Raw genomic sequence first — 14,714 nt, forward strand, 5'->3', positions numbered from 1 at the left:
CAGCAGGAGAGCATATTTACAGTTTATTTAGCGTTGGTCAGAACAAAGAAAAACATGACCACCTGCATCGGTATGCTCAGGCAACAAGAGGAAAGAAACGAAAGCAACTGAAAACATAAACATCCTGTGAACAGGAAATACGCAGAATCTGTGACTCACAAAGCCTGCTCCCTTTTAAGGTGGAACGGAAATATCCTAACAGAAATATCAACAACCTCATATATGCAGATGACACAACCTTAATAGCAGAAAGTGAGGAGGAATTAAATAACCTTTTAATGAGGGTGAAAGAGGAGAGCGCAAAATATCTTCTGAAGCTCAACATCAAAAAAAACTAAGATCATGGCCACTGGTCCCATCACTTCCTAGCAAACAGAAGGGGAAGAAATGGAGGCAGTGAGAGGTTTTACTTTCTTGGGTTCCATGATCACTGCAGATGGTGACAGCAATCACAAAATTAAAAGACGCCTGCTTCTTGGGAGTAAAGCAATGACAAACCTAGACAGCATCTTAAAAAGCAAAGACATCACCTTGCTGACAAAGGTCCGTATAGTTAAAGCTATGGTTTTCCCAGTAGTGATGTATGGAAGTGAGAGCTGGACCATAAAGAAGGCTGATCGCCAAAGAATTGATGCTTATGAATTATGGTGCTGGAGGAGACTCTCGAGAGTCCCCTGGACTGCAAGAAGATCAAACCTCTCCATTCTTAAGGAAATCAGCTCTGAGTGCTCACTGGAAGGACAGATCGTGAATCTGAGGCTCCAAGACTTTGCCTACCTCATGAGGAGAGAAGACTCCCTGGAAAAGACCCTGGTGCTGGGAAAGATGGAGGGCACAAGGAGAAGGGGACGACAGAGGACGAGGTGGTTGGACAGTGTTCTTGAAGCTACGAACATAAGTTTGACCAAACTGCGGGAGGCAGTGGAAGACAGGAGTGCCTGGTGTGCTCTGGTCCAGGGGGTCACGAAGGGCCGGACACGACTAAACGACTAAACTACAACAGCTTGGTTTGGTGACGTCTGCTTCTAGGCTTTCTGGGCTAGCCTCTTGTTCCCTCTTCCAAGCTGTAGCCTTGCGAGGAACAGCACAGATCATGTAAGGATACGGTTGCACAGCTAACCCTCCTCTCACAGCATTTGTGTTGATCTCCCGCACGCCATCAGGCAGCCGTAACGTGAACGCTTGCAGCAGGTTAGTGAAGAAGAGGAAAATCTCCATCCTCGCCAGATTCTCCCCGAGACAGAGACGCTTCCCTAAGGAAGGAGATACTACCCACTGTAATAACTGGACAGCTTAGGGTGACCAACAACATAAGGTTTTCCAAGAGATTTCGCCCATGTTGTGTTGACGTCTCTAGTCTAGGGATTGGGATACCTCAGGCCTAAGGTATGTGGCCCTTAAGACCTCTCTACCTGGCCCTTGGAGCTCCCCCCAGATCCCATGCCCTCCTGAGTCGCACCATTCATCAACCCTCCTTCATACCCTTCTTGGATGTGTTTGCCTGGATTTGGGGATACAGAGGGAGTGTGCGTAGAAAACTGTCACAAGGCAACATCTGTATTCGCTGCCCTGCCCACATTTGTATCTTGTCCAAAAGGAAATGTGGTCCTTGGTTTGAAAAAATGTAGCCTCACCCTTCCCTGCTCTAGCCCAGTGTTTCCCAGCGTTGGGTCTCCAGCTGTCTTTGGACTACAACTCCCATCATCCCCAGCTAGCAGGACCAGTGGTCAGGGATGATGGGAATTGTAGTCCAAAAATAGCTGGAGACCCAAGGTTGGGAAACTCTGCTCTAGAGCCAGCCATTCCAATGCGCTCTGCACTGAATGGCAAGTCACATTTACCTATTGAAAATGGAATGAAGGCGTCTCTGACGAAGAAGTTCCCTTCTTTATCCAGGAAGTGGTTTGGGTTGAACTGGTAAGGCGTCTCCCACTCTTCAGGGTCATATAGCGCAGATGCTATATCAGGAATAATTACAGTATCCTGCAAAGAGAGACACAAACTGCCTGAGTTTAACCTGGCCTTCGGACCACTGTATAATGCTGCTTTTGATACCTTGAGTTGCCAGATAAATAGAACGGGAGGAGAGCTCTGGTAGGCTGGGACAGCTGGTAGACATACATGGAAGGAATCCTGTAATTCTCCCAAGGCTCAGATTTTGATCCAAGCCAGTGAAGAATCCAGCTCTCATTTAATATGGGCATCTGTGACTCCTGAAATTCTTCTCTGAGCCCAGCTCAGGAAAACATTATAGGAGTGTAGGAAGTCAGACTACTGCACCATTTCTTTCATTATGATTGTTTTGTATGCCTTTAATCGGTATTTTAGGTGTGCTTTGTTATCATTGTACTCAGTGCTATTCTTCTAGAAAAAGAGGTGAAGGAACTCACCATGAATACCTCGCTTGTTCTCTTACAATGGCAATGGCACCCACCTGAGAGGTGCCAGAACTGATTTCCAGCAAGTTCTGGCTGGAAAAAGGAGCCCTGATTGTACTTTGTATTATGATGTATTTGTTAGCAGCCTTGGGATTCATTTGTGAGGAAGTGTGGAGTATAAATAAACCAGGGAGACTTGATCTGCTGGGCACATGCTGCCCATTATCTAGAAGACTCTCATCAGTCTAGCTATTGGCAGGATGTGAACTCAATTTTAATTTTGTTGGGGGGGGGGAGTTCTGTACCTTTTTCATGGGAAAACCAAAAATAGTTGCATCCTTTGCACATTGCCTGAAATTTCCAACCAAGAGAACGTATTTGTGGCGCTGGATTTCATGAATGACAGCATTGGTGTAGGGCAGGTTCATCCGATCCTCATAGGAGATGCGTTGGGAACATGTCACGGCAGCATCAATCTCGGCCTGAACTTTCTCTGTGGAATCATGTTCACATTTAGAACCAAAGCAATCTTACTATGATGACCGCGCAGCTCTAGAAACCCTACGGCATCCTCAGTCCATAAAGACATTTGTAATTGAGGTGGAAATGAATCCCTAAGGCTATGGGTGGGGATGAAATTTTGCTTTATTTGCATACGAATTCCCATTTCGCCCCTTTCAAAACAATACAAGTACCAAAACACAACTACTCTTCAAAATGTGCACTTCTCCAAATCATTTGATTTGACCTAATTTAATAATAAAAGTGATTCCTGCATCACAGAGGGTTGGAAGAAAGACCCTTTGGGTCCCTCCCATCTCTACAATTCTATCATTCTATGATTTGTATCCCACATTTGCACCAACAGTATTGAGTGCAAAGTGTCTCACAACTAACAACAGCATTAAAAATTAACAAACATTACAATCTCTATAATCATATAAAAAACACAACAGTGTATAAATAAGGCAAACAAACAAACAAACAAACAATCACAAATTCATCAAACAATTAATGCATTCCAACACAAGCTCAGAGTGATTCAGAATATCAGAAAAGGGCACTGAGCACCAGCCCTGAATGTCATGCAATTCCCCAATAGAAAATGTGTACAGAAATATGTGTATTAGGGAAAGGTGTGCCTGGCATAGTTAAAATAACAGGGGAAAATACTTCATATTATGTAGATATTGCAAAAGTATCTATATTAGGCAAACACTGGATACAAAAATGTGGTTTTGGGGGAAGAAATACGCACTTAAAATGCTGACAGATTTTCGTGAGGTCTAGCAGCGTGGGGCAGGGAGTGGAATTTGCAAACTGGTGAAGAAATACAGAGACCTGAAGACTGGAAAAAAGAGAGAAACTGTGTATATTTCTCCGAATATACACATTTTGACAGTAATATAATATGGTGACCATGGACACCATAAAGGTAAAGGTACCCCTGCCCGTACGGGCCAGTCGTGTCCGACTCTGGGGTTGCGTGCCCATCTCGCTTAAGAGGCCGGGGGCCAGCACTGTCCGAAGACACTTCCGGGTCACGTGGCCAGCGTGACGAAGCTGCTCTGGCGAGCCAGCACCAGCGCAGCACACGGAAACGCCGTTTACCTCCCGCTATAAAGCGGTACCTATTTATCTACTTGTACTTAAGAGTGCTTTCGAACTGCTAGGTGGGCAGGAGCTGGGACCGAAAGACGGGAGCTCACCCCACCGCAGGGATTCGAACCGCTGACCATACTATCAGCAAGTCCTAGGCACTGAGGTTTTACCCACAGCGCCACCCGCGTCCCTCATGGACACCATATTGAGTTCCAAATCACGGGGACAGAAAGACATACTGAAAACCGATGGTGCCATCAGGACAGCAATTTATACCTGAAGATACAATGAGTTGCCCTAGCTGTTACATGTTGGTGTGGGTGTACAGAAATGCTTAGGAACTTTTCAAACCAACAATGAATATGTGGGTTTTCTCTCTCACACACACCACATTAAAAAACTGTACTTGATTTGGGCCACGGCCCTCTGCCGCTTTTCCGGTGCCCAGCTGCTGCACAAACTCCCTCTGGACCGAAACATTTCAAGAGCAGTGACATCCCGGCTCTCACCTTGGATGTCTGGATAAACCACCATGAAGAGCAGAGCCCAGCACAAAGTGGATGAACCAGTATCTGTCCCGGCTGTGAAGAGGTCGTAAATGACATGAACCAAGTTGGCTTCGTCAAAGGTCGATTCGGGGTCATCCTTCTTCTGTTGTCAACAATGAATATATATTGATTTATTGCACGCATATCCCATCTTTGTTCTCCAAGCAGCTCAAGGGGTGTGGTGTACATGGATCTCCCCCACCCTCATTTAATCCCCAAAACACCCCTGTGAGGTAGGCTAGGCTGTGAGGGGCCATGGTCACTGGGTTAGCTGAGTGGGGATTCGAATCCTGGTCTCCCAGGTAGTAGTCCAACACTAGACAAATTCATTGTTTTATTCCTTTTGTAAACTGCTTTGAGTTTTTTTGGGGGAGTTCTTTTTTTTTAACTATCAAGCAGTATATAAATCTTATGAAATACCGTATTTTTTGCTCTATAAGATTCACTGTTTCCCTCCTAAAAAGTAAGGGGAAATGTGTGTGCGTCTTATGGAGCGAATGCAGGCTGCGCAGCTATCCCAGAAGCCAGAACAGCAAGAGGGATCACTGCTTTCGCTGCGCAGCGATTGCTCTTGCTGTTCTGGCTTCTGGGATTCAGAATATTTTTTTCTTGTTTTCCTCCTTCAAAAACTAGGTGTGTCTTATGGTCTGGTGCGTCTTATAGAGCGAAAAATACAGTAAATAAACCCATAAGCTGATGCAGAAATGTGGCAAACTGGACTTGAGGCTAAGAAAGAAGAAGAGAAAACCAAAACTGGCAGACTCATACATCCACGCTTTGGACAGAGCCCATCAACCTACAGAGAATGGTGTTCCTTCGGGGCCCTGGAGGCGTCTCCATTCCAACAGCCCCCCATTCAAACAGCCACTTACTTTATTTATTTCATCCAGATAGAAGTCAATGAAATCCTGCGGTTCATCTGTTTCCCTCTTCTCCTTGTGCCTTCTGATCTCACTCCTTCCAAATGAATGGATGTGCTCCAAGCATGAGAAGGCCTTCTGGTGGGGTCCTGGGAGGCGGCACATCAGCCACGGAAACACTTCGTACAACTGGAGGGGGAGAGAGAGAACGTAAGGAGAGTCCTGAATCTTGATCAGGCCAATGGCCCGTCCAGTCCAGCATCCTGTTCTCACAGCGGCCAATCAGATGCCTCAATGGGCATCTTTTTCTTCAAGGAGCTCAAGGCAGTGGACATGGTTCCCTCCTCATTTACGGTAATCCCTACAAGAGCCCTGTGAGGTAGGTTAGGCTGAGAGGCAGTGACTGGCCCTTGGTCACCCAAGGAGCTCCATGGCCAAGTGGGGATTTGAACCTAGGTCTCCCTGGTCTTAGTCTGACACTCTAAGCACGGCTCCACATTGGCTCAGGTGTCCCACTGCTTATGTCTCTGCATTGGATTGCTGACTCCAAGTAGGCCTGAGGTGTCCCATCAAGCTTTCACAAATGGAATCAACTTTTCGCCTGCACATTCTCACTGGTGGCTGATACCTCCCTCAAACGGAAGAAGGATCAGGCCAGGCAAGAGGTGGCATGAAAGTGCCTTGCAAAACTGGTAAGATTGTGTGTGTGGTGTGCACGCACACACACACATATGCATATACAAATACTCAGAGACTACTACTACTACTAATAATAATAATAATTATACCCCGCCCATCTGTCTGGGTTCCCCCAGCCACTCTGGGTGGCTCCCAACAGATTAAAAACAGAATAAAACATCAAACATTAAAAACTTCCCTAAACAGGGCTGCCTACAGATGTCTTCTAAAAGTCAGATAGTTGCTTATTTCCTTGACATCTTATGGGAGGGCATTCCACAGGGCAGGTGCCACCACCAAGAAGGCCCTCTGCCTGGTTTCCTGTAACCTCACTTCTCACAGTGAGGGAACTGCCAGAAGGCCCTCGGCACTGGACGTCAGTGTCCGGGCTGGGTGATGGGGGTGGAGACGCTTCTTCACGCTAGGGGCTGCTCCCCGCCACTTGCATTGCTCACCAACCCCTTACCTGCAACCCTCTCCCTTTAAACATCATCCTAACCCCCATCCCCTCACAGCTTATCAGCTGCTGTGCAAACTGCAGGATGATGACATTTTGTCTTGCAATAATATAATATAGCAAAATAGCAAAGTCGCTCACCAAATGAAATGTGGAGAGGAAAAAATGTGCTTCATACTCAATGCATTCTATCAGCTTCTGATACACTTTGTCTTCAATGTCGAAAGGGTGTCCAAAAATTACGTTGGAGATCACACTACAGAAGGCATGGAAGAGGGGGGTTCTAGGGTCTACAGATTGGCCTAGAAAAATACAGGTGTCCTCTGTCACAATGAACACTCTGAGCAGTGTTTATCTGCATAATCGTTCAGCTCCTGCTCCCTTCTAAGAACAACTTGTTTGTTTTGCTCTTCTTTTAACCATATTGCTCCTTTAGGCCTTCTGATCACAGGGGGAAAGGAATCCACCCCAAGGGGCCAACTTTGACAAGTGGGCAGGGCAACCTACCTGCCAATCACCTGACATCATTGTGGCACCAGGTGGATGCACAGCAGATAGAAACAGGCTGCACACCCCCTGTGACCTGATTGCTTCTCCATGCAGCCACTCCTGGGCCTTTATTCTGATCCAGCAAAACTGTTCACATTCCCCGGTTAACACCAGTCCTCATGGATGCATAGCTTGATGCAGCCTTCAACCTGGTTCCCTCCAGATGTTTTGTACAACAATACCCATCAGCCCATGTAAGTGTAGACAAGAGCTGTTTGGCAGTGGAGCAGACTCCCTGGGAATCTGGTAGACTCTCCTTCACCAGAGTTTTTACGCAGTGGTTGGATGCAGCTGGAGTCAGCAATAACTCACACGGCTCCAGCAAAGTTAACTCTTTATTCAAAAAAACACAGACAGCTCAGGAGGCCAGGCCTAGCACAGCAACTTTTCCTGGTAGGATTTGTCGCTATGAGGTAGTTTCAAGGACTAAAAGTCCCCTGTTTCCCACAGCTCCCTAAGTCTCCTCCTTCTCTGGTTCCTTCCCAAGCAATCTGAGGTTCCATCATCTTGCCTGTCTTCACTCATCCCTCTTCATGTTCTGGGATACCAGCGGGGAGGGGAGCTGGTCACAGCAGGAAGGAGAGTCCTCCTGACTTCTGCAGCAGCCAGCCTCATCTCTGCCTCTTGCCCTCTCTCTTCGCCAGCCTCTGCTTCTGCTTCTGCCTCTGGTTCTGGATTGCTCTCTGCCTCAGCCTCTTCCTGATCACTAAACCCTGTTGCCTCTTCAGCTTCCGACACCTCCTCTTCCAAATCTTCTCCCACTGACCACTCATCACCATCCCACCGCCACTCCCTGGGCTCTGAGCCTTCTTCCCTTGGGAGTTCCCCAGCTGGTGCCTCCCATCAGTCCTCTGCATCCCACCAGTCCATGACAAATGGCCATACGTTAAGGATTCTTTAGCTGTGATTCCTGCACTGCAGGGGGCTGGACTAGATGACCCTTGAGATCCCCTACAAGTCTATGATTCTATGAATGATGGGCATTGCAGTCCAAAATCTAAATCCTTCGAAGACAGAGGTCCTCTAGCTGGGCCAGGATGATATGGGAATGAAGGACCAAATCCCTTCTCTTGTGGGAGCCCAATTAGTGCCATTGCCTTCCGTTAAGAGTTTGGGTGTAATCCTTGACGCCTCCCTTTCCATGGAGGCACAGGTTACTACAACAGCCAAGGCGACATTTTTCCACCTTCGCCGCATCAAGCAGTTGATCCCTTACCTTTCCCGCCCCGCCCTGGCCACAGTGATCCACGCAACAGTCACCTCCAGGCTTGACTACTGTAATTCGCTCTACATGGGGCTGCCCTTGAAGCTGACCCAGAAACTCCAGCGGGTGCAGAATGCTGCAGCGAGGCTCCTCACGGGGTCTCTGCCATGGCAGCATATTCACCCAGTGCTTTTCCAGCTGCACTGGCTCCCGGTGGAGTACAGGGTCAGATTTAAGGTGATGGTTTTGACCTTTAAAGCCCTTCACAGCCTAGGACCTTCGTACCTACGGGACCACCTCTCCTGGTATGCCCCACGGAGGACCTTAAGGTCCATAAATAGCAACACCCTAGAGGTCCTGGGCCCTAAGAAAGTCAGATTAGCCTCAACCAGAGCCAGGGCCTTTTCAACACTGGCTCCGGCCTGGTGGAACGCTCTGCCTCATGAGACCAGGGCCCTGCAGGATCTGATTTCTTTCCGCAGGGCCTGTAAGACAGAGTTGTTCCGCCTGGCCTTTGGCTTGGAATCAATTTGATTCCTTCCCCCTCTTTCTTTTTTCCTTTCTCCTCCTGTGATGAGGCTGCATTTTAATGTTTTAATGTTGTATTTTAATCCTGTTTTTTAAGTTGTATTTCAATCAACTTGTTTTTATTATTGGTTGTTAGCCGCCCTGAGCCCGGTCTTGGCTGAGGAGGGCGGGGTATAAATAAAATTTATTATTATTATTAAAACATCTGGAGGGCACCTGGTTGGTGGTGGCTGATCTGGTTCATTCCCGGTGTTAGGAAAAGTGCCTTAGAATCAAGGATATTCCTGACCTCTCTTGCTTGCGAAGAACTCCACCATGTGGCCAGCCTCCTCTTGCACACAGAACTCCATGCTTCTTCTTCCAAGGCCCAGCGATCGGAGCACAGATATCCCAAAACGCCGCTGCTCCTTCCAGGTGTGGCCACTTGAAAACAGGATACCTAAGGGCAGCAAGATATTATTGTTCAGAAATGAATTTTCCAAGCCAAACATCTGTATAAAACATGGCCAAGAGACAGCCGCTCAACTGCTGTGCTTTATTCCAATGCACCATCCGCACCCTCTCTGCTACCACCTGCTGGAGTTCCCTCTTGCAACGCACCCCCAGCTCTGAAATTCTAAGTCTACGAGAACCCTGCTCATTGGTTGCACCCCTGAACTGACTGTGAGTAAGGCCTAAGGGCACAAACTTCCTTTGGAATAGGTGGATATTGGGAGAAGGTGGGACATTGCATCTGGAGCGGCACAACCCGACACCTTCATCTGCTCCAGCTGCAACAAAACATGTCTCTCCCACATCGGTCTCTACAGCCACAGCAGGCGATGCAGCCTTCCAACAGCTTGACAAGGCGCACTCCTCCATTTTCTCTCGAGATAGACAGATGCCAGCACTGCTCCCCGTAAGTTTACTAATATGCCGCTTTTCTGCAACAAGCTGTGTCAAAAGTGGCTTGCGGCAAACATTCAAAACACCGAAATACAAATATACGAAATACAGAGCATGTCAGTAAATTCAAAAATGACAAAAGCCAACAATTTAACAAACACAAAATAAATTCAATTTTTTTTTTTTAAAAATCAAGGTTTAAGCACATACATACAAAGCAAAACAAAGGTTAACTAACAATAAAGTTTCTGATTCTCATGTAGTATATTGTAAGTGGACCCACTATTGCTATTCAATGAACACCATTATTTGCACATATTTTCTTTAGGAATTGTTATCATCATCATCATCATCATCATCATCATCATCATCATCATCATACCCCTCTCATCTGGCTGGGTTTCCCTAGCCCCTCTGGACAGCTTCCAGCATGTATAAAAATGTAATAAAATGTCAAGCATTAAAAAAACTTCAGGGCTGCCTTCAGGTGTCCTCTAAAAGTTGTGCAGTTCTTTATCTCCTTGACATCTGTTGGGTGGACGTTCCACAGAGAGCTGTGTATCATGGGAAGGCTGCTACCCAGATATCCAAATGGGAGTCGCAGGATTCCTGGGTGGGGGCTTGACCCAGAACATAATAGAAGAAGAATAATTTCTTAGACCAGTAGTTCCCAAAGTTGGAATACTAAGAGGCTAGGAGGTAGCAGCTGTGCACTGGAGGTGTAAATGACTACCAGGCTTTGAGAAGTTGGCATCACTGGATCAATTTCATTGAATCAATTAAACTAGTTTTCATAGAATTTTATTGTGTTCATATCGTTCTTATTGGGTTGCAGAAAGAACTGTTCCGAATAGTGCTTTTTTATTGGGGTGGGAATGATTTTATGGGTTACACTTACCCTTTGCTTTCATTGTGTCCCTGACAAAGGGAGTTACTACACGACATGAGGTTTCTTCCGAGTAGTTGCTGAGCACTTGCTTCACCAAACGAAAGCCATTCACAACAATCATCGGCTTGTGCCCAACCCAGATGGTGAAGACCTTCCCGTAAACCTTGGACAACTGTGTCGTTTTAAAAATAAAAAGGCATATATGAGAACAAGAGAGGCATTCGTGGTGAGTTCCGGCACTTCTTTCTGTAGAAAAATAGCACCGGGGACACTAGTCGTCTATATTATTTATATGTAAAGGTAAAGGGACCCCTGACCATTAGGTCCAGTCGTGGCCGACTCTGGGGTTGCGACACTCATCTCGCTTTATCGGTCGAGAGAGCTGGCGTACAGCTTCCGGGTCATGTGGCCAGCATGACTAAACCACTTCTGGCGAACCAGAGCAGCGCACGGAAACACCGTTTACCTTCCTGCCGTAGCGGTACCTATTTATCTACTTGCACTTTGACATGCTTTCGAACTGCTAGGTTGGCAGGAGCAGGGACCGAGCAATGGGAGCTCACCCAGTCATGGGGATTCGAACTGTCAACCTTCTGATCGGCAAGTCCTAGATCGATGGTTTAACCCACAGCGCCACCCGCGTCCCATCTATTTATATGTACTGTCCACCAAAAAGTGATTCATCATTTCTCCCCTATTCTGTTGTATTGTTTTCTACACTATGTGCAAAATTCAGTATTTCAAACAATAAAATTAAAAAGCATAACTGTATGAGCATAATTAGTTCAGGCCATTGGGTTCAAATAAACATAGCCAACCACCTGCAAGGAGTCCCTTCCAGTTGTGCACAGCTGAAAACCTTCTCTGCAACATGACCCAACTAACCCCACACTTTAGAAAAGTCCATGACTGGTGTGATTTGAGAATCAGGAGCAGTTAAAGCAACAAACTGGGTTTGCAGCATGCTACATTGCATTGCGGGACACGGTAGGCTCTGTGGTCTAAACCACAGAGCCTAGGACTTGCCGATCAGAAGGTCGGCAGTTCGAATCCCCGCGACGGGGTGAGCTCCTGTTGTTTGGTCCCAGCTCCTGCCCACCTAGCAGTTCAAAAGCACGTCAAAGTGCAAATAGATAAGTAGGTACCTCTCTGGTCGGAAGATAAACGGCGTTTCCATGTGTTGCTCTGGTTTGCCAGAAGTGGCTTAGTCATGCTGGCCACATGACCCAGAAGCTGTACGCCGGTTCTCTCGGCCAATAAAGCGAGATGAGCGTCGTACCTTTACCTTTACATTGCTCTGCATGATTCACCTTGATGACATGTGCTCAGGACCAACTCCATGAAATTCCACAGCCAAATTGCAACAAAGGGTAATTACATCTTTGTTGCAATGTCATCCAGTTCTTTCCTCTTTCCCAACATTTCCAAACTCCTGGGATAAGCTGATAGTTTTTATTTTATTATTTTCTATAACACCCTTTATCTGAGGATCACAAAGCACTTTACAATATGAAAACATAAAAACACATAACATAGCAAACAAAAACAATACCCCTCCTCTCTTTTAAAGGTTATTTAATTATCCCACTCCAGGTTGTTTAATTATCCAAAGGGCGGGGGTATTGTCTAACCCACCTGAGAGTAAATGACCCATTAACAGGGTTGTCCGGAATCATCCTGTCAGACATTTTTAAAAGCCATTTTAAAGTGTTGAGCTTTACACACACACAAAAGGAGACATATATTGAGCAATACAGAAATGGAGGTCCACGCACAAGACAAAGGACAGATTGTGGAGGATTCTGCAGCCCAAGGATTCCTTTATTGTCCACATTTGATCATTATTTAGCTGTAAATCCATGTCCCCTCATTTGAATTTGGCTGAGTCCACATCCACTTGTATCTGGTGGCAGGGAGTAAGTGGGGGAAACCAGAATATGGCAAGGCTACCTCTTATTCTGAATTAAACTCTGCTTGATTACACCGAACTTCGCATTGTAGGGGGTTGGTTTCCAACTCAACTGCTCTATGATTCTCTGTGACCACCCAGTCAAACTGCCAATTGTTGGGTAAACATCTTCTCTACTTCATTACTAACTTATTTAGTGCATGTACTAGTGCAGCAGATCCCACCGCTATCACCAAAATGTAGTGGATCTCACTGCTGTATACCAATATGTAGCGGATCCCTCCCATGTACACACTCCATAATATGTATTTTTCAACCACCACAGGTTGTGTTTTGGTTCTTCTGTGAGGGAAAAAATTGGGAGACTCAGGCAGAAGTTGAACAAGCAATAAAGATTAATTTAACAGAATGATGTGAATAAAAAAAGGATGTATCGGGAGATAATGCCTTTTCAGGAAACAGTTAACCTATTATTAATTATACTAAATCTAATGGATGTTACAGGCTTCTAATCAAGCACAGCTTCTGTTAAACTTCAGTTGTTTATGTTCCGTTATTACACTTCAGGCAGATGCCAAAAGTTTCTAGACTAGTTGGCAAATGCTCAGCTTATTTCCAGTTACTTCACTTCAGTTCCTTAACACAGTTGCTTCATAGGGTTTTATAGCTTAACACTTTGGCTCCTTAACCATATAATTAGGAAATCTTTATTGAGAGTTCACCACATGAAGCATTCCTGCTCAAACCACTTGGAAAGAAAGGAAAGTGGCTCACATATGTTGATTTATAAAGGACCATGATGGAAAATGGAAAATAAGAGATTATGATGAGATTAAAGATCATTTTCAGAGTTGGCTGCATTATCAACAATTATATGAAACATATAAGAAAGACAGCAAGAAAGGATTCAATTATACAAGGTCTAGGTTTCAAATGAATGTGATTGAAGGGAAAGTGAAACTAATGAAGGCTGCACACAGCATACTGTTAGAATGGGAGATGAAAGATGAAGAGGTAAAATCAGACATGATCAAATGGGCACAAGATATAGGTCATAACATCATGATGGAAGATTGCGAAAGGTTATGGGAAATTGATTTAAAATTTACAGATTGTTCTTTGTTGAAAGAAAATTATATGAAGATGATGTATAGATGGTATATGACACCAGTGCAGCTAGGAAAAATGTATAAAACTAGCTCAAATATGTGTTGGAAGTCTAAGGAAAAGGAGGAGACATTTTACCATATGTGGTGGGATTGTAATGAATTAAAAACTGAAACAGACAGATTGACCCATTCCCTACTATTTATTTGGTGGAGGGTGGGCGGAATTATAACATGCATTGAAACATGAGTTGGAGTGCACATGCCAGGCCACAGGAGGAAACTCCTAAGGGTAGAGATCCCTTCAGCCTCCCCAATAAAATATTTGAGGGGGCCAGGTCCCCCCCCCCAAGTTGACGGACACTGCCATTTAAATGATGTGCGTCTTGTGATTGATTATGCGGGACGTGGCTTACCTGGGCCCCCTCAATGTTTTGCTCAAGTTGGCACCCCTGTGTCAGGCAGAGTGGAGAGGGAGAGAGAGAGGAGGGGGAGGTATTGGAAGGCACAGCAATAAGCAGTTTGCCTTGTGCCCCATAAGTCAGCCTGTGGCCTTCAGGGGTGGTGAAGGACCCCACCTCACATGCCACCAGTAGCCTTCAGGAAACTGGGTCGGTGTCTGGAGCAACAAATAGAGGCCCTTCCTCTGTGACCCAAGGGATCCTGCATTCCCCAGTAGAGCAGATGCTGGGAAGTCCTGCTGCTACACCCTCGTATTAGGAGACAACCCTTAATATGCAAAAAAGGATACCTTGGAGAGGGTGTCTTGATGCCATCCAGAGCCAAAGCACCACAGGGTCCCCAGGAGAGGTAACGGAAGTGGTCCAGGTGGGAAGTGGCGCCTTGCCCACTGTAGCTTCAAGAACTGCAGACTCAGGAGAGACACTGCCAGAACTGCAAGGCAGCTGCTGATCTCCATTGCCACCTTAGGTTTAAGCCTCAGCTCTGCTCTGGGATGTCTGAGGCAGGTTGGGTTGCTTTTCATATTCTTCCTACAAAGAAGGCGTTTGCCTCCAGCATTTGTGTATTTGTCAATAGTGACAATTACCAAACCTCAAAGGTGTTTCAGATAAGGACTTCACATGCCAGTACATCAAGTACATTGCAGGAACATTCCAGGA

The 14,714-nt window shown here is 45.9% G+C and overlaps 1 protein-coding gene across 1 annotated transcript; it reads right to left on the minus strand.

Moving 5' to 3' along the window:
* Positions 1–503: 503 nt before the first annotated feature.
* On the minus strand, positions 504–14,512 carry LOC128413458 (cytochrome P450 2J2-like). The gene is made up of 9 exons (XM_053387462.1): positions 14,345–14,512; positions 10,588–10,750; positions 9,094–9,243; positions 6,665–6,825; positions 5,401–5,577; positions 4,490–4,631; positions 2,684–2,871; positions 1,842–1,983; positions 504–1,253 (listed from the first exon to the last, which is right to left on the minus strand). Exons 1-9 carry the CDS (start codon positions 14,510–14,512, stop codon positions 982–984), a joined length of 1,563 nt encoding a protein of 520 aa, XP_053243437.1. The 3' UTR covers positions 504–981.
* Positions 14,513–14,714: the final 202 nt, after the last annotated feature.

Source organism: Podarcis raffonei, chromosome 5 (assembly GCF_027172205.1).
Source record: "Podarcis raffonei isolate rPodRaf1 chromosome 5, rPodRaf1.pri, whole genome shotgun sequence".
In the NCBI taxonomy this organism is placed as follows: domain Eukaryota; kingdom Metazoa; phylum Chordata; class Lepidosauria; order Squamata; family Lacertidae; genus Podarcis; species Podarcis raffonei.

Bases quoted from the DNA above. Each gene is read 5' to 3' on its own strand.
- LOC128413458 (XM_053387462.1), bottom strand. From the start codon at position 14,512: ATGGAGATCAGCAGCTGCCTTGCAGTTCTGGCAGTGTCTCTCCTGAGT. The intron at 4,632-5,400 runs GTAAGTGGCTGT...TGTTGACAACAG, and splicing joins ATCTGGATGAAATAAATAAA to AAGAAGGATGACCCCGAATC. The intron at 1,984-2,683 runs GTACAGAACTCC...CTCTCTTTGCAG, and splicing joins TTGGTTTTCCCATGAAAAAG to GATACTGTAATTATTCCTGA.